This window comes from Typopeltis vanoorti, chromosome 8, assembly GCF_054136105.1.
Source record: "Typopeltis vanoorti isolate ZY-2024b chromosome 8, IOZ_Tvanoo_1.0, whole genome shotgun sequence".
In the NCBI taxonomy this organism is placed as follows: domain Eukaryota; kingdom Metazoa; phylum Arthropoda; class Arachnida; order Uropygi; family Thelyphonidae; genus Typopeltis; species Typopeltis vanoorti.
The window spans coordinates 61,696,579-61,717,005 of record NC_143556.1 but is presented as its reverse complement, the minus strand read 5'-3'; the positions used below and the strand labels follow the sequence as shown (position 1 = coordinate 61,717,005).

Below are 20,427 nucleotides of genomic sequence, written 5' to 3'. Positions count from 1 at the left end.
ATTTAAACAATCGCAAAGAGCTTGAAAAGGTGATGAAATATTTACATCTATAAATCTGACATTGACATATTTTCATATTTTTCGACATGTAATTAAAAATGAGGCTGAGTGTGTGTGTGTGTGTAGAGGGGGAGGGGGGGAAAGTCAAGTGTTTCCTAGCCACAACCTCTGGTCTAACGTTTTCCCTCGTGACCTTCCAGAGTATATACCACATGTGCTTGGGTTTTAAGTTTCGTTCAAGGACCAGCGATCCCGAGATTCATACCGATATTGTCTGCTGCTTCCATTAGTACAGTTAACGGTCACTGGGTTGACTGTGATTGAGGCCTCTGTGCGCCCTCTTCGTTTTTCCGTTTTTGCCTCATCGCAGATGAAAAAACGTTGATAAGCGTACGTGTTTGTTTCATAAAAGCCAGAATAAAATAATCATTTTCTATAGGTTCATTACTCTTGGATTTTACAACAGCGTTAGTCCTCTTTCTTTTTAAAAGAAAAGGAATCGAATATGCATATATAGGATATTAACACGGTGATCTTTCTGATGATAACAATGGATAGTTTCAACAGGATTTTTCCTTCCAATTCTAGAAGTTTCATACTTCTCGAAGTTATCCTTATGTTATATGTAAGTATTGGATATCAGCATGTCGTCTCAGGAAATCACTATGAATACGAAGTAAAATCTGAAGAGATTCCTCAAGGTTCCGCTACTTTAGCATTCGTTTTTGATATCACAGGATCCATGTTCGATGACTTAAAACAGGTAATAGAAGGTGCAGCAAAGATTCTGAGTACGGTTCTTGAGAGGTTGGAAAAACCAATTTATAACTATGTTTTGGTACCTTTTCATGATCCTGGTAAGTAACTATCGTGTGTATATATATATATAGTATGTATTGTTTAACAGAATGAAAAGATTTCACAATAAATTATTTTAAAAGTGTTTGTGTTTGTGTGTGCGTACGTGCGTGCGCTTGGCAGAGGGAGAGCCTGAAAGAAAAACGCACAGATCAGTACTAACAACGTATGAAAGCATAGGAGGGAGAATGTAGATTTGTAACGGAGTTCTTGTATTCACTGATTTTTATCGTTTAACAGAGACTTAGTCATTTCATCCAGCTACCAATTTTATAGATTGAGTGCTTAATTGAATATTATTAATATTTATAGGCATATATAATATTACAATTAAGAACTGAGAGAAAGACATGATCCCATTCCTTCTGAGAAAATGGTTACCGGGTCAAATGTAATAATACAGTAGTCCCCCCGCCCTCTCTATCCGTGGGAGTTACGTTCCAAGACACACCGCGGATAGTACCGAATCCTATGTATACTACGTTTTTTCCTATACATATATTTATGATAAAGTTTAATTTATAAATTAGGCACAGTAAGAGATTAACAACTATAACTAATAATAAAATAGAACAATTATAACATACTGTAATAAAAGTTATATGAATATGAGTGGAATCTTAGCAACCTCAACATACTTTTATTATTTATTTATTTATTATTTTTATGAAGTCGAGAACTTTCACCTTTTTCACTTAAAAGGAAGTACTTTACGGTTCTTTTTGGCATATCCGAATTGCCAGCATCCTCTAGCGCTTTGGGGCATTATTAAGTAAAATAAGGGTTACTTGAATACAAGCACTGCGATAGTCGAGAACTACTTAGTCTACTCAGAACGGCGCGCATTTTAAAACTTATGAATTATCTATTATTAAAAGAAAGAACCACACGGCTTCATTTCGGCGATGTAATCGCCAAATTGGATATTAAAGATTCAACATTATTTCAAAGCCGAATGTCTGTAGAAACTATGAAAGTTTCGTAAGTTGACCTAGAACTACGAGCTCAGTATCCCCGAGTTGTCTTAGCTTGCGCTACTTGACTTAAGTAACTAAGGCAACTCGGGAATGCCGAGCTAGTAAGCTCTCAGGTCAACTTACGAAACTTCCATAGTTTCTAGAAACATTCGGCATGGAAATAATGTTGGATCTAATATCCACTTTGCCGATGTAATTATAAATTGTTTATTTCTGGAATTTTCCATTTAATATTTTCTGACCGGGGTTGACCGCGGATAGCAAACCCGCGAATAAGGGGGAGACTACGGTGTATCAATCGTCTTTAGTTTCAGTAAGGTACGTCGTTGCAATTTTAGTTTTAAATCATCCTTAGACTTACTCCTACACTAATAATACACTTTATATGCCTAAACCATTCCTTGCGTCCCAGTAGCCTGCTTTTGCCTCTTCACTTTAATGATATAAGATCGTATTATTGTTTTTATTTTCTCTTAAGGGATTATTTCCATGGAATTGTCTGCTTCGCTATGAGTTACCCATTTTTCAGTTTTTCTCGTTGGTTTATATTTTATGTTATTCCCCTCTCACTTACGCAAATCGGTTGACCATTGAGCTCAACCGATTTTCAAACCTCTACTCTGAACACACAAAGAAGATTTAAGGTCATTGCCTTAACATATCTTTAGTCGAGGTCAGAAAAGTTAAGTAATTCTCCCCATTCCTGTCATGAACTACAGCTCCTGTCAGATTCTAAGAGTTAACTTTTTTCTTTCTTTCTTTCGCCGTATCGTTCGTCGTTCAGTAAAATATTTGAGCTTTTCAGAAAACAAGGTTAACGTTTGTAATAGTCATTATATGTTATTAAATATAATCTTAATATAATAATATATTATTAATCATATTAATAATATATTATTTAATCATAGCTTAACTGTGATTAATTATCCGAAAATTGAGGTGATTAAAAAATATGAAATGCTTTGAAATTTTGTGATTTGGATTTCTTACTCTGCCGTATTTCCTAATCTTAACAGAATAATTCAAACCATTCTTTATGAAGCCGGAGGAACGGCAGAATAAATAATTACTACCACTGGAACTTGAAGGGGGGGGGGGGGAGCTTCCCGAAACAAGAAACCAAACAGTGAGCCCTGAAACGCGATCGGCAACATTTTTTCTTATGGAAGAAACTGGAGCCGTCACTGTAGCTTATGTGAGAAAAAGTTTGGTCTGTAGACACGTATCTGAGTGTTTACTTTTTTATGTGCCTTTCGGAAGAATGCGTAAACACCTACTAGTTTTGTTTTGTCTACTGCTTCGTCTGTCTGCAAACTGCGTTCTGGACGAACAGAATTTAATAAAATTTGGTATTTAGGATCTTTACTAAACTTCGTGGAGTGACAGCAATTTTGGTTTAAATCGCATCACTTATAATCACAACATTAGACAAAACGATTCAAAATCATACAAAATTGTCACAAATTACAATAAATTAACTAAGTACAGTCCACAGTAGAGTAACTACGAGATCGGCAACATTTTTTCTTATGGAAGAAACTGGAGCCGTCGCTGTAGCTTCTGTGAGAAAAAGTTTGGTCTGTAGACGCGTATCTGAGTGTTTACTTTTTTATGTGCCTTTCGGAAGAATGCGTAAACACCTACTAGTTTTGTTTTGTCTACTGCTTCGTCTGTCTGCAAACTGCGTTCTGGACGAACAGAATTTAATAAAATTTGGTATTTAGGATCTTTACTAAACTTCGTGGAGTGACAGCAATTTTGGTTTAAATCGCATCACTTATAATCACAACATTAGACAAAACGATTCAAAATCATACAAAATTGTCACAAATTACAATAAATTAACTAAGTACAGTCCACAGTAGAGTAACTACATTTTGGTGCCCTTGGAAAATTTGTAGCTATTCAGTTTATTTTAGCCTGATAATTTCACTAATTAGCAAAATATCCTGTCACTGACATCCTTCTGACTTCGGTGCTGCCCCTTGACAACAGCCCCAGTGTTGCAGCGTTTCTACGCTAATTGACAGTGCCTAAGTCTTAGATCAGAGATCCTTGTTTGTCATGATAACAAATATTGTCATTACACAAGAATATTATTATAGTGCTTATAGCTTAAATTGATTTCGAAAAGTAATCATTTTATAGCATTACGCAATCATAATTATAACAGTTATAATAAAATGTTAGTGAAAAGTGACTGTTTCCAAGAGTCAAGTAAAGTGCCCCAGTTTCACGTCATAGGCAATTCTGACGAGTGGAAGATAACACACGTAGATCTTGTTAATAATAAATAAATAAACACACCGACTACTTACAAATACTCCAGAATTATTCAAGATCTGCCGAAGCCATTGTTTAGTCTTTCGTAATTTTCTTATAGTACAAATGAAGAAATTATCAATAATCGGTTGTAACTACACTTCTAGTTTATCATGCACATTTGCCTAATATCGTGTAGCATTTATTTTTATTTTTGATAGCTCCAGTATCCTTTACGTGGTAGAAAAATTTCCAGAACTAGTGCCAAATGCTTTCGGAACTCGTTGCCAATCGATCAAGTTAATCGAATCCTGCTTTTGCCTCAGATTCGATCGGAGGGTCCCCTATCGAGAATACTTTGTTTCACCCCATTGCACAGATGCCCATTTGAAATCCAGTGACTGCGCAGATTAGCAAATTATGATAAAGTCATCCTCATACTCCTCGATACCCTTTTGACATGACGCGTTATCCTGATGAAAGTAACCGTTGCAATTTGGATAAGCTGTGAACATAAAGGGTCCCCCTTACCACAGCTGAAGCACTGCTCAAGTTCGCTTTGACGTTCAGACTTTACCCCTCTGATATTAGGACAATGGCATATGTCAAAATAAGTCTTTAACCGAATAAGTAAGCAACTCATTCTTTAAGTGTTGGATTTTGTTGTTTCTGCGCCAGCTATACCGACAGTGGTTTGGTTGTCTGATAACTCAATGAGTGACAGGGTTTGACATACCGTGTATGCTACTTTGAAGACCACTGTTACATTGCTCTGTTAATCTAACCTATTGGTAACCATCAGTTAGAATACACGAATTCTTAAAATTCAGAATTTTCAGAATTGGCACATTCTAAGATGTAATTCTGATAATTACGTAATTGTGAAAATTACGTCGGTCACCCACATCAACACGCTGCTTCCAGCCACAGGACGGTCATTTGCTGGATGTTTTGTGTTGTTAATTTAGACGGTGTATTGTATATATAGTGTCCAGCGGCAATGAATCCTCGGACTTTAAGGAAATGCCATGTAGTAGTAATAATAATTAATAAAAGAAAAAGAAAGAAAAAGAAAAATATATTGTTCAAATTCAAATCGTACAAGTAGTAATAATAAACCCAAAATATCATTAAATTCTATTAATCCAGGGAGAAATTATTATAATTTCGAATAGGGTTGGGGGAAAAAAAAAAATGTATTGTTCAAATTTGTGTGTGTGTGTGTGTGTGTGTGTGTGTGTGTGTACGCGCGCATGTGGTTTAAAAACGAAATCTACTTACCCAGAGTAATACTAATAAACTAACATAGGTGTAACTTGTGTAACTTCTCGAAATATGCTATAAGAGCTGATTGTCAATAATTCGATTTGTTTTCGCAAGAACTATCACGGGCAATAAAATTTATGTTAAAAAAAGCTGAAGGAAGACTCCCCAGAGAGACACAAGGATATCGATCTCAGGGAGAAGGAATAGAGGACGGCCTTTGAAAAGATCGAAGAGAAAACCATGTTGCAATTACTTTAAGTCCTTTTATTCACTTCTGTCGCAACACAGCAAGCTAAGCATAAGACTGAACTCTCTGCCTCAGTCATCAAGTCACAAATACACAACTAGGGAAAATTACTTCTCGCTTTACTACAAACAACTCATAAATGTCTTCTCTTATCTTTCACCGAAAATATATAAAACCTAGATTCTAATAAGTCTCCTAATCCATGGTATCCATCCAATTTTGCTAAAAACCTTTGCTCTAGAATTAGTATCAAGCCCCTAATACCTATATAAGCTTTTCTTATCATTTTAATTACACTTATCTGACATTTACTCAGCAGCATGGAAGCAAATTATTATCAGTCAAGCACATCCCTAAAAGTCAACCATGAAACTAACACCCCAATGTACTCAACTCTGTATGCTCAAAGTGGCATTTTTGCTACTGTTTACATTTTCACTAAGTCAGTAGGTGTTTTTCCCAGTAGATTTGCATTATTCTCATAAAGAAAAAAATCTAGTAAACCTAAAAACCTAGGTTTTTAGGTTTACTAGTAAAGGATCATCATTTTACAACTTCTAGAGCATATAAAAAATAATAAATAAAATACTAATAAAAATAAATATAAATAAATAAATAACATACAAATAAAAATAAATACATATAAATGAATAAAATGCAAATAAATAAATAAAAAATGCAAATACAAATAAAATAATTACAAATAAATAAATACTCTTAGGTGGCGTATTGGTTAATGTCGAGCGTTTTTTGATTCTTGTTCATGTTAATTATATGTTTGGAAATTCGCTTATAGTCTGTATGTGATCCAAAGTGTTTTAGGATAAATAAAGTCATTCTGGTGAGTAAAGAGTAATCCGATGTGAATCTTTCATTGATTAGAATTTCGTATAACGTGCTTTGTTAGGCATCTTTTGCATGTGCGTGACAATTAATTGTATTGCCAGTGAAAACGTGACAATCTTTTACTAAGAAGCTAGTTATATTTTTACAACTTGGTATTGATAACTGTAATCTAGTGAACCATTGTCATTAATTTATAAAGATGGAAACTTGACAAATCTGTCAAGTTTAAAATTGAAAAATCCATATTAATATATTAACTGTTTTTAATGAATTACGTTCTAGTGAAATTTTTGTAGATGTTCACAAAATAGTGAAATCTTATAACAGAATTCTTGAAAATTCCTGTAAACAGCCCATGTAATCCTCAAGAACAAAATACATGGATTTAAAACTGATTGCTAGATTTCATGTATAAGAGTCAAGTCAACATTTCAGACTAGCTTTATACACTCCTTAGTGCTGCTGATTTACACACAGATTGCATACTGGGATACTTCCAGTAATGTTATTACTGGAAGTAATAACATTACTTCCAGTAATGGAAGTAATGTTATTACTCCCGACCATACTCCTCCTGCAAATGTTAATTTGCAGGAGGAGTATGGTCGGGAATTAACTACCCAGGCATTGTTACTTGCTGAGGTACAGCAAAAACAGGACAGAATTGCCACCGCTAAATAAAAGGAAGGCCTTGTAATAGATTTCTAAGCAGTTCTAACGGTAATGGTATAAAGAAGAAAGTATTATCGAGAATGAATAAACTCGACACACTAGAGCAGCCTTTACCAATCTTCTTACCCATAAGAATCCTAGAAATGAGATGAAAAGCCAAACGGCTATTTTTTTCTGGCGAGGTTGATATAAGTTAAGGGGATAAAAATCCCTTATTGTTTTTCAGCCAGTAAGCGAAACTAAGATCGAAAACTACGATCTGTAACCTTTCATGCCGACGAACTGTCAGCGTATCCAAGCGTAATTCAGCCAGTAAGCGAAACTAAGATCGAAAACTACGATCTGTAACCTTTCATGCCGACGAACTGTCAGCGTATCCAAGCCTTAGTTTCGCTTACTGGCTGAAAAACAATAAGGGATTTTTACGCTTGGATACGCTGACAGTTCGTCGGCATGAAACGTTACAGATCGTAGTTTTCGATCTTAGTTTCGCTTACTGGCTGAAAAACAATAAGGGATTTTTATCCCCTTAACTTAAATCCTAGAAATGGTTTTCAGGTCTCAGGGAATCCCTGCATAAAAATTATTATATCTTTATGCTTACCCACACACGCATATTAAAGAAATTTAATGAAAAAAGCTATTCATTATTTGAACGCACAACTAGTTTCGTCTTCTTAGAAGACTACATCTTGTGCATAACATGAAAAGAGAAATACTAAATATACATCACAAGAGAACAACAGCTATAAATTAATTTGCAGACATATTGCTGACATTTGAAGGCGTTTCTTAGAAGCATCTCTGCTTCTAGTCATTAAATTTCTTTAATTATATACACACTATACACATATAGTGTGTATATATGTAACGAGTAAATCCGTTGCGCGCCCACACATAAACATTCTCTCTCTCTCTCTCTCTCTCTCTCTCTCTCTCTCTCTCTCTCTCTCTCTCTCTCTCTCTCTCTCTCTCTCTCTCTCTCTCTCTCTCTCTCTCTCTCTCTCTCTCGCTGAAAACTAGGTTTCTGATTAACCGCAATTGAAAATACTTGCACTACAGGATATTAATGAGGCGGTAAAGTCGTACACAAGTAGGTCAGAAAGTAACTATCTACTGATTCCGGATTGTTTCTCATTCAGATGCATACCCTAGTCCAGCTGAGAACTATATATACGCATATGATTAAGGTTTATAAAGCAGAACACCGGAATAACTTGATAACATTTATTTACTTAGTAACACGACGTTTCATTCCAGTTGCACAGGATTTTTTCAGGTGTAAATAAACAAACTAGCAGAAAAAACAGTAAGGACTAACAAAGCTGACAACTGTCATGCAGTTGTATAACACACTGCTTTATTATTATTATTATTATTATTATTATTATTATTATTATTATTATTATTATTATTATTATTATTATTATTATTATTTCTAATTGTTCCAAACGTTCTGCATGTTTACGTATTTACGTGAACGTTCTTGAGTTAAGAAGGCTAGAATGTATTGAGACAAGTTAATACTTTGGTTAATGTTTAAAAGGATCTAATGCTAGATCTAAATCTAAATCTTTCAAAGATTCCCATAATTTTCTTTCTGTTATATCACAGCAACGGTGTAATAGTTCTGATTTATCCCATAAAACTTGATGTCTCATTTGCGAAGCGTCTTGTGGGTCAGCTGAATATGTGGCTGAATTTCGTTGATACAGCGCTCAATTCCTCCTTCAAGGCGTGGGTGGTCGTGGACTTGTTGGCATAAACCTTAGACTTCAAAAAACCCCAAAGAAAAAAGTCCAACAGCTTTAAGTCACATGATCTGGGCGGCCAATTCTGATCACCAAAATGGGAAATTACACGACCAGGAAATGACTCATGCAGTAATTGAATTGTTTCTCGGGCTGTATGGCATGTGGCACCGTCTTACTGTTTTTTCTGCTTGAAACCACATGTCGTCCACATCCATATCTTGCAATTTAGGCACAAAAAACTGGATTATCATGTCGCGACAGCGAGCACCATTAACTGTTATTGCCTTATCAGCATTTTCGAAGAAGAATGGACCGATGATGCCTCCAGCCCAAAATCCGCACCAAACAGTGACACGTTGTGGATGCATTTGTTTCTCAACAATCACTCGTGGATTTTCTGAACCCTAAATGCGACAATTTTGTCGATTAACGAAGCCATCAAGGTGAAAATGAGCCTCATCGCTGAAGATGATTTTGTTCGTAAAATAAGCATCCACTTGTTGTTCCATAATCCATTCAACGAACTCTCTTCGCTGTGTGTGGTCAGTAGGCTTCAGTTCTCGAGTCAGTTGAACTTTGTAAGCATAAAGATGCAAATCTTTCTTGAGAATACGCTGTAGCGAGCTTCTCAAAATGCCCAATTCAAGACCACGGTGCCGAATTGATGTTCCTGGACTCTCAGCAACACTCTCACGAACTGCTTCGATGTTTTCTGTTGAACGACTTGTTGAAGGACGGCCAGAGTGTATATGATCACTAATTGATCCAGTTTCCTTGAATTTTTTAATTAATCTTTTCACAGTTGAAGTTAAATCACTATTCCGACCATATTTTGTACGAAAATTGGGAACTGTAGCTACCAAACCGTCATTATTTTTAAAATATTGCTCAACAATGAAAATGCGTTGTTCTTTCGTGTAGCGCTCCATTTTTAATAACCCTGAACTGTCAGCTGTCACGGTGTCTTTTTTTTCTCGTTGGCAACACTTTACCGCACAAATGGCGCTAAATTTAAATTTTGCGTGAATTTTGGGACACCCTGTACATGTGAGCTTAACTCCAGACGTCAATGTAACCAACCTATTTATTCTTAAGAGTATCAGTAATCAATTCTGCTGTTACGACCAAACCTAGTTTTTCCCAGTGATCCCTGTTCCTGCTAACTTCATTAACACGAGAAAAATCCATCCCTATATTCTTCCGGTTTTGCTAATTTACTCTCTCCTTTATCAATCTTCTTCTTCTTCTACGCGTTATTCCCGCTTCCTATGCAGGGTCCGCGTGTTACTTTTAGATGCGACTTGTTAGTACTACTCCCAACCGACCCGTCGCCTGGTCTGCCGCTGGGGGGGGATATATTTTTGACTGTAGAGGCGTATGTTCACGGGGCCGGTGCCTGTTTGCGGGATGAAAAACGCCAGATAAACTGGCGGAAAAAACCCTACTGACCGCGCCCAAGACGGGCTAACTTGGCTATGCCAGAGGAAAATCCTCAAATTCCTCACGTCTACAACGAGAATCGAACCTGGGACACTCCTTCCCCAGGCATATGGTTGCGAAGCGCAAAGCCACTAGGCTAACCGCGTGGTCACTTTCTCCTTTATCAATAGTAATCCTAAATGCCAAATGCCTAACCTATAAAAGTGCAAACTGTCACTCTTAAAAATTGCTTCCTTTTATCAAATTTATTCCAAACATTCATAAAATTGAATATTCATTTTCATTTCTTTGTAACGTTTCTTGCAGAATCTTGACATTATTCTATTTGCTGTAATCGCTCTTCTGTTTAATTCATCACTGTCATAGCTTGGTACCACACTCATGATCTTTACACTCTTGCCTCTCTCATTTACTGCTAACAACAAATCTTTTATATCCTGTCGATAGCAATTTGAAGTGGAACTCCCACACCACTTTCTTAACAAATAAGTTTGTTCATAATTAACAGAATATATTATGTTAAAAAATTTGTAAATGCAGCATTCTTAAGATGTTTATACTATTCCTGGGTAAATTCTTCACTGCAATATGGCATTACCTGTTGGGGCGGAGACTATTATAACAATCTGCTTCCATTAATAAGAATACAAAAACAGAATAATTAGAGCCATAATTACTACCGACTTCGCACACTCAACTAATGATCTGTATATCGTTCATAATATTCTACCATTTCGGAAACTATATCTCTATGGTTGTCTGTTATATGTAAAAAGAAACACTGAAAGTTTCTTGGTATATAATGTAGACTATGGATTGTGCTGCGGTCGAAACACGCTGGAAATACCTAAGGCTACCAAAGAAATTTTTCATAAATCTTTCGAGTACATTGCGACGAGTAGCTATAATAAACTTCCGAATGAAATTAAATCTATAACCACAGAATATCTATTCGGAAAAAGATTGAGAAACTATCTTATGGGATTAAAGAATGTTGACAATTATTTTAAACGTATAGTATAAGAGATCATTATAACTCATATATCATAACCAATTAAGGTATTGATTTACAAATTGGTTCATTCAATTAGGCATTAAAATATCAACATGTACATTATTATAACTGGTAAGGGAGCCCTCTTAGATGCGGTCCCCAGACTCTCAATGTCTGTTTTGAATTAATTACTTTTCTAGTAACCAGTATGGCTACGACCCCTTGGTTACACATATTTGCATTAACTAACTTACACTCTAAACCAGTTACTTATCATAACTATGAAACCATTCGAAATATATTATATTATACTTGCATATATGAGAAAACTTTTCATTAATCATAATAAAATAATAGCCAAAATAAGTGTTTAGTACCAACAGAATATGATAGTAATACTTGAATTTTATTTTGTAACATTGTACTGTGCATTGAATTGTATTGTGAAATATTGTCATAATTATACAAGTTGAATAGTATAATATGTATAATTTGTATACGTGATATGAATAATAAAAAACTCTTAAACTGTTAAAACTGTCTCATAGGACATAATTTGCTACCTAGATGGTTCGTTTCGTCTACTACAAAAATCTATTTTAACTCCAGTCTTCTGCAACTTCACATCCTCAGTTATATCCCTAATCTTTGTTCCAGGATAACATGCCTTAATAACTGTACCATCATTCACACCCATAAATATGGAATCTCCATATAGCACTACATCTTCTCTTTCCCCCCTTTTTATTTCTCACACCCTTTTCTTTCACTCGTGTTTATTTTTCCTCCCTCTTTCTCTCTCATTATTTGGAGGACTTCGTTCTGTGAGTTCTGAATCTGGGTTTCTTCACGTCCTATTCCATAATCACTTAATCCGTTATTTAATAATCTACCCTCATTCACTACCATTCTCTAACCCTTCGTGCTTTCTATTTCATTGTCGGAATTTCAGAATTTTAAATTCTTCTAGTCATTTAAAGAATTAGTTTCTTTATCTCAGCTGAACCTGTATATATTTATCAATTATATCTGGGTATGGTTGTATGAAGAGCGCATGCTTCCTGAGAGACCGATCCCTCTCAACTGTTAAATATTGATTGGTGTCGCGTGTCCATTTAGGTTGGGTGCTGTCGTGTGGCTTATAAGCCCTGTGCTACAAAATTCACGTCAATTTGATCGTATGATTGCATTTTTATCGACATGAAAGTTTTAAGAGTTCATATCGCATCAATGCTCATAATGTGGTCCAATGCAATTAATTGTAGGATAACTTTGAATACTTTAATTTATCAATTAGTATAATTTTAAATATGGAAAGCATAAAGGTGAAATGAACAATAGCTATGCTTCACACGCGCCGTTTATGTGAAAATCATAAAGGGTTTAAGCTTCGTGGTGAGATTAGATTAGCATTGGCAAATACTAGAGTGAGACACGGATAATTTGAATTTTGATACGATTTTTAAATACAGCCATATAATACGCACAATAATTGGAAAACGTAATCACTTGGGAAGTTATTATTTTTTTGGATTGAACCACAGAAAAGCTGAAATTAGTCGTTTTATTGACTTATTTATAAACAAGTTCCAACCTCCTTCTACTATAACCATACAATCAGCGACAGCTCTGACAGATAACGGGACATTCAGTATCGTCGACACTGTTTTCTATTGTAAATATGGACAAAAAAGTTATAAATTATTTATAGAACAGTATAATATATATTTAACACTTGTCTGTACCGGTGTCATAAACATGCTAGTTCACACTTCACGCAAGAAAAACAGATGAAACTCAGAAAACAAAAGCAGTAACTCATGACAAATGACAGTGTTCAATTGGATTGCTTCACACGATAACTAATCACAGCCACTAATGACTTCTGGTTGCTATTGTCTCAGTGCACACTACATCGCCTTCTGGGGCATGATCGCACACCCAGGCTATCGGCACGAATGTGATACAATTTTTACGCATCGAAACGTCTCTTCTTCATGAACATTATGTTCATGAAGAAGAGACGTTTTAAGAATCACGAAGCCAGCAAACAATAAGCAAACAATATTTTTAATATTTTTATTTTTTTGAAGAGTTGCAGGTTGCAAATTCACTGCAGCAATGGCCATGGAAATACCTATAGAATATATAATACTGAAACACTGTGCCTGTGAGATAGAGTTCAAGTGAATCTGTAGGAGAGGGGTCATCTATGAGCCTAATTACACGCCTCTGGGCAGCTAGGATTTTAAGGGAAATTTTAGGTGCGCCACCCCAAACATGTAAGCAGTATTCTAAAGATGGACGAATTTGGGATTTGTAAAATAGGCTCTTGAACGAAAGAGAATACCAAGTTTCTTGGATGATGAGGAGACTATTGACGCCAGGAAAGACTGGGGAATAGTCCAAGCTGAAAGATATGATCTTTTATGTATTACTGAAGGCAAGGGCATGTGCGGGGGAGCTCTGCATGAGAAATAGCAAGGCTGTGTTTTGGTGGAATTAAATATAAAAGGTTGTCCTCGTATCATTGTAGGATAGTATGTATATCAATATTTAAGGTACTAGTTGTAGATGATCTTGTAGTCTGGGATGTCATAATTGCATGGTTTGTCAAATGAGTAGGATGAGCGGAGAGCACTATCGTCTGCAAAGCTGTGGATTAATGGTTGTGAACAGATCGTTTATGTAGAGGAGAAGGCGAGTAAGTGATAGGACATACCTTGAGGAACTCCAGCATTGGTGGTGTAGCTTAAAGAGTCAGAGCCATCCACTATGACTCGCAGAGAACAATTGCAATTTGTTTAACATGCCTTGATGTCACACAGTCGAAAGTTTTGGAAATGCCAAGGGCGCCAGCACAGGTTTCTTCGAACCTTTCCATGGTACGTGTCCAATGGCGGATGATATAAGCCACAAGGTCAGCTGTGGAATATTGAATGTGGAATCCGTACTAGTGGTCTCTGATTAATTCGTGGACTTCTAAGTGGAAGAGTTGGCTACTGATAAATTTCTCCATTATTTTGGAGAGGACAGGTGATGGCAACTGCTCGGTAGTCTGAGGGTAGACTTCTATCACCCTTTTTTTGCAGAACAGAATGGATATGAATTACAGAATGGATATGAGATTGCTTCCACATTGGGATAAGTACCAGATATGTATAATAAATATTAGAGATTGCAGGACATTAGGACCAGAAGAGGTCAAGGTTAAGACTTTAGTATCTGAGTTATTTAGTATTTTCTGATGATTTTGTGTCGAAAACCAATAGGAGGCATACGGTGCTGGGATTCTGGTATGGTAATAGGTGATTTCCCTTGATCATCTGTGCAGGAGTTTGAGGAAAAGAGTTGTACTAGGAGGTTAGCTTTAACGTTGGGTGAAGTAACACGTGATGCCATTAGGATTAGACCGAAATGGAAGTGCAAGCGAGCAGAAGTTGCGTCCAATGGCCTTAACAAGTGAGTAGAAGGCATTGCTTCCATTTGGACAGGAGGTGTTTTTGCTGCTAGCCTTTATGAAATCGGATTTGGATCTACTGAAGACTGATTGACTGCTTTGACACATTTTCGGTTGAACCAGGGCTCGGAAAGTAAATGTGGTTATGGGTTGAATGGGGGATGTAGGCCTTTATACAGTGAGAATAATTTCTGTGATTCATTCACATCAGTTGTTAGGGTCAGGTGAGTAGAGGCAATAGTCAGACCAAGGAAAGGAGTAGAAATTCGGGAGGTCATCCCAATTGGCTCCTTTGTAGTGCCAGAGGACGTGAGGTCGGGAGTGGTTGGAGGGGAGGGGGCGTTCTGTGAGACAGGAGAGACATATCAGATTGGGGCCTGAATTGCTGAGAGGAGAGGTGACCTCTATGGTGTATCTAGAAAGAGAACTGGTTAAAAAGAGGTTCGATATTTGGATAGTGAAGAGTGTTAGCAGGGATTCAGGTGGATAGATGTGCAATATGTGTTAGGTCATTACTTATAACAAAGACTTCTGCTTTTCGTTTTGCTTGGTTGGGGAGCTAGTTGGAATTGTGGACGTTGAGATCTCCCAGGAGCAGTGGTGCACTCAGGATTTAATCTTGGAGGGGGCCGAGCGCTCAGGATTTAACCTTTGGGGAGGGGGAGAGTTGAGTAGACGTTTTGCGAATACACACTACACATCGCATATGACCTATAACTGAGCATCTGCAGTGATCGCTAATTCATAAGTAGCACACAACATAAATAAAAAAAATGAATTTTAATTAGGAAAAGATTTTTGGAAATTTTTATAGTGTTTTTTCCTTTTCTTTGGGTGGTGCCCGGGCCCCTTGTCCCCCTCTGGGTGCGCCACTGCCCAGGAGAATGACCTTCACTATCTGGATAGCTGAATTGCAAGTGGTCAAGTTTCATGGAAAGGTGAAGAGATCTGGGTAGTTATCAGTGTTTGAAGACCGTTAAATGCAACAAATAGAAGTCACTAAATAAGACAAGGAAACGTTGAGCCGCAGGTCAAAATGCAGGGTATTCTAAATTAGCCATTCCTCTGGTCCACTATGTCAGAGTTCACAAAAGCACAGGTGCCAGCCTTATGGTGAAAAGAATCGTGAAGTGCGTAGTTTGGGTACTGGATGTGGACAGTAGTGGATAGTAGTAGTTTAGCTGCGATCTGGGTTTCTGTCAGAAATGAGATGTCTCGTCTGGAAGATTGCAAGTGATAGTGGATTCCATTTATATTTATGTTAATGCCACGGATGTTAATAAAGTGGACGTGAAAGTGAGTTTTTAGTGAAGAAATTCTGATAAAGTTTGTATGTTGTTGTTGCTGGTTGTGATGTAACTGTTTTGATAGGATTAGTTTATGAGGGAGATTCGCTTTTGTCACGCTGTCACTGTTTATCTTTTGTGAGTCTTCATAGGTTTGATTAGATAGAAGTATATAGTGGGGACTTGCAGAGATAAAGGATCGACTCTTGGACATGACTTCCATTCAGAAAGAAACTAGTCTCTGTGTCATGACGTGGTTGCGACAGTGCTCGAACTTACCACTAATCGGACTTCCTCTCCAGACACTACCTGGCAGTCTATGTGACGGGATTATGCACCAGTTGATTCAGAAGCTTCCTGACTAGTTCCTGACAGATTCAGGCCCATACACTAACTAGCGACCGACCTGTGGCACTGCCGTTTTAACTGCTCTATCTTCGAAATGGAAGAGTTTGTGGGATTCTAGATATGTTTGTCATGGCCTTGAAGTATATCACTAGCACTGAACGGAGAAAAGGGGAAACAGAAACCCTGCTCTGGAGACCAAACATGGCATTTTCGACTTAAATCTTCCAATAAGTCAAGCGGTCGTATTTCACCGGGAGATGAACAACATCTACTACCTAGTATCTAGATGGCATTTCCTTTAACTAAGAAGGTTTCCCTTTGTAGTGGGAATAATACTCACTGGTTTCGTCAGAGTTTTTGTGGAAAGAGGCGACACCGCGGAAGATAGGGTTGAGTAATTCCTCCCCATTACTCGCCCGGATGTGTCCTCATATATCACACAAATGCATCGATGATTATATAAATCAAATACTTGCAACCGTGGCATCAGGTGCAAGAGGTGATAAAATAGATATTTCAGATGGTGACGTTAAGTATTCTGTAACTTGTGTTGTAACCGTGAAATATGAAATAAAGGACTATTTTAATCAAAACCTCAGTTTTGAGCGGCATGGAAGTATTGCCCCATCAGTAACTGGAAAGAATCAATAGGCTGAGAATCATAGATACATCTGATTATTTGTCTTCAGCAAACAAGTTAGGATCATTTGAAAATTGGTATAGTTGTGATAGTTGTGTATGTTCACCAAGTATTTCTGTCTTCATCTAAAGCGACAATGTCAAGGCAGTGACACTGTCACTTGAGATGTTATGCGACTTTTTTTTTTTCAAATACCCATCTCGATTTATTGTGCTCAGTGGGATAGAAACTAGCGTTTTCAGATGTTGTAGCCCTGACAATTTCTTCTAACATCTCTAGATCAGACAAGGAGTCGAATGTTTCAGTTTTTGACGGAATTTGTTTCTTTACACCAGGGTTCGGGAACCTTTTTGAACCAAAAAATTAATTGAAATAAAATTTTGGGAGCCGCAACTTCAATTCGATTTTCCTTATGACTCAAAGTTGCAGTTAGTTCAAACTTGGGTAAATTTGTTTTTAATTCAGTACTTCCAGATATCAAATACCACTTTATGTTTGCATATAACTTTTTTATATGTTCGATAAATAAAACAAGATTAAGTTTGATTAAGTTTTTAATCACAAAACATCTTTAAGAAAGTATGATATTGCAAAAAAGTCAGAATTTGTATTGCAAAAAGAATTAGTCCGAACAAAAATACAATATCATGTATTTTAATAGATATTTGATTGTTTTAATTTAAAATTCACTAATGAGACTTTTGATTTTGCATCTTCTCAGCCAATTTACTTGAATCTGAATTGTATGTTGTGCACTTTAATAGTAATTCGGCTTTCAAACTTTCATCAGTCAGTTTGTTCCTATACTTATTTTTAATGTAATTCATTGAAGAGAAAAATTGTTTGCAATTGTACGAATCTGGCATTTGAATAATTCAAAAGTCGCCTGGCATTTGAATAATTAGTTGGGAAAGAATTCCAACATTTAAATATAATTTCCTGTGGTGTTTCTTCCATAGTTTCGTCATCTTCTTCAATTTGTGCTACCATTTCCTGAAGTTTTTGTACCCAGATGCTTTTATTCTGAATTTCTAGAAGCTCCATTTGTAGTTCTGCAATTGATATTCCGGGAAAAGCTTCAATATCTATTAATTTTAAATTGCAATTTAACGGATGTAATATAAATTTCACCATCTCCTGATGTTTTTTAAAATCCTGAAATCTGCTTGTAAATGAATCTAATACAGTAATCATTTCAGTGAATATTTTGCAATCAACTTTTTCTTGATTTTAATTCAATCTATAATTTTTTAGATTTTCAAAATATATTAATTTTTCTTCAGTAACATCTTCGAAAAACATTCTCAGTTTCTGTTCAAAGGTAAGGACTTCCTCTAGTAATTGTAAGACTGTGTTTCCCTTCCCTTGCAACTTCAAATTTAGCTTATTAAAATGTTCTGTCATATCAAGCAAAAAACAAAAATTTTGTATCCATTCGGGATTACTGAGAAGTTTCGCATGATTTACGTTATAATTTTTAATGGTTAAGAAAACTCTTACTTCTTTTAAGCACTGAAAAAAACGTTTTAATATTTTTCCTCTTGACAACCATCGTACAGATGTAAATGTCACTAAATCTTTATGTTGACTACCTAGTTCTAAAAATGTGTCAAAAAGTCTGTGATTCAACTCCTGAAATCCGATGAAATTGATCATTGGCACAACATCCATCACTCTTTTTAGTTGTGGTAATAATCCCAAAGAATTTGCAACTAAAGCTTCTTGCAAAATGCAATGAAATTGAATAACTCCATGTGGAATATGAGTGGAGAATAATTTAACAAACCCCTTATTTTTCGCAATCATAGAAGGCGCACCATCGGTCGCAATGCATGCTATATTATTAATATTAATATTTTTATTCTGTACACTTGTTAGAAGGTTTTCTGAAATAACCACCACGCAGCATTGTGCCATATCGAAAATATCATTCGATTCATAAACCGCAATAGATATAACATCGCAGAATTAATATCCATAATTTGCATATTTGAAACTTCTGCAGAAATTGTTACAATCCGTTCCTTGACGTTCCTTTACCTCTTTCTAGCCGAAAGAGGTAAATCTTTATTTTTTTTTACTTATCTCGTCCTTATTTTTCATATTCTTAAATAGAATTTCAGAGATATTATACATGCAATTTTTTAGAAATTCATCATCGATAAAAGGTTTTCCCGTTTTGCTTCAGTAGTATTCGACGAAGATTTCGTCCAAGTTCTTTGCTGAAGCAATGTTTTCTTTTGTAATTCTTCAATAGCTTTTTTTCTATTATCACGTGACCTCAGGATATTTTTCACTGAAGTCTAAATGTTTTCCTGGAAAATGTCGTTTGACATCACTTGATTTGTTATTTTGAAGTCGTAGATGGCAAATGAAACATTGCGGATTTCCATTTACTTCTATAAATGCAAATTTCTCTATGTACATTTTATTGAATCCTCTGTTTTCTTCGATTATTTTTCTTTTTCTTTAACTCATATTAGGAGGGTTATAATCACAAATTTACCTGCAAGTAAAAACGAAATTCAACATACTAACATAATAAAAATGAATTTGTGCATAACATTACCTGACACTAAATTAAACATCAGTTTAGTACCACAATAAATAAGTTAACTAACAGAATATTTATTTTGACAGTTAAAATCCGTATGTATCTAAAAACCGTGTCCCGTTTGACAGGACAGCTATCAATTAGTTCAAATTTTCGCCGTGACTCTAGTTACCTTAGGCAGGGTTAACATTTAGCGGTATTTCAAATGTAACGTAGTTGTCAATTGTTCGTGTCATAAAATTTCATGTGTAACACACGTCACATGCATAGTATCTAGCGCCACGAACAGGCGTATCAAAAAACAATATTTAGTTGTTTGTATTAATTATGTATCTTTTAATTCAATATAACCCATTAACAGCGCCTCCGTAGCGCAATTGGAAGAACAACGGTACATTGCGCCCTTCGATTGGAATATATTGAACCATTAACTTCGACCCGTAAACTTCTTATCACAAGGTCACTACAGAATGTTTACATGAGGGGTTTCTAAAAATAAGCTGTAGAGGAGAGAAGTCCTTGCAGACAGAACTAATTTATGACATTTTAAGGTCATTCCCTCACATGTTCAACCAGGGTCATTCTCTGGTTGAACTAAAGTTATAAGTAACATAAGAAACAGAAAGTTTTTTACCTTGGGTATATAGTATGATAAAGCTTCCAAGCAATTTTATAAGCTAGTTGCAAGCTTGCAGGCGCAAACTTGACATACTTTTCTGTTTGCTTGGGAAAAAGGATTAAAACCTAGCTTATAAAATTGCTTGGTAACTTTATCATACCATAAGAAACATTGACTGGCAACCAATAGCAATAAAAACATGGC

General features: G+C 36.0%; 1 protein-coding gene across 1 annotated transcript in view; it reads left to right on the top strand.

Annotated features, from left to right (window-relative positions):
* The first annotated feature begins 290 nt into the window (after positions 1–290).
* Positions 291–20,427, top strand: part of LOC150104035 (hemicentin-1-like) — a 594,473-nt gene continuing 574,336 nt past the window's right edge. The window contains exon 1 of the mRNA XM_090396386.1: positions 291–857. Within this exon, the coding sequence (XP_090252512.1) occupies positions 542–857 (316 nt within the window). The 5' untranslated portion in view covers positions 291–541. The remainder of the gene's footprint in view (positions 858–20,427) is intronic.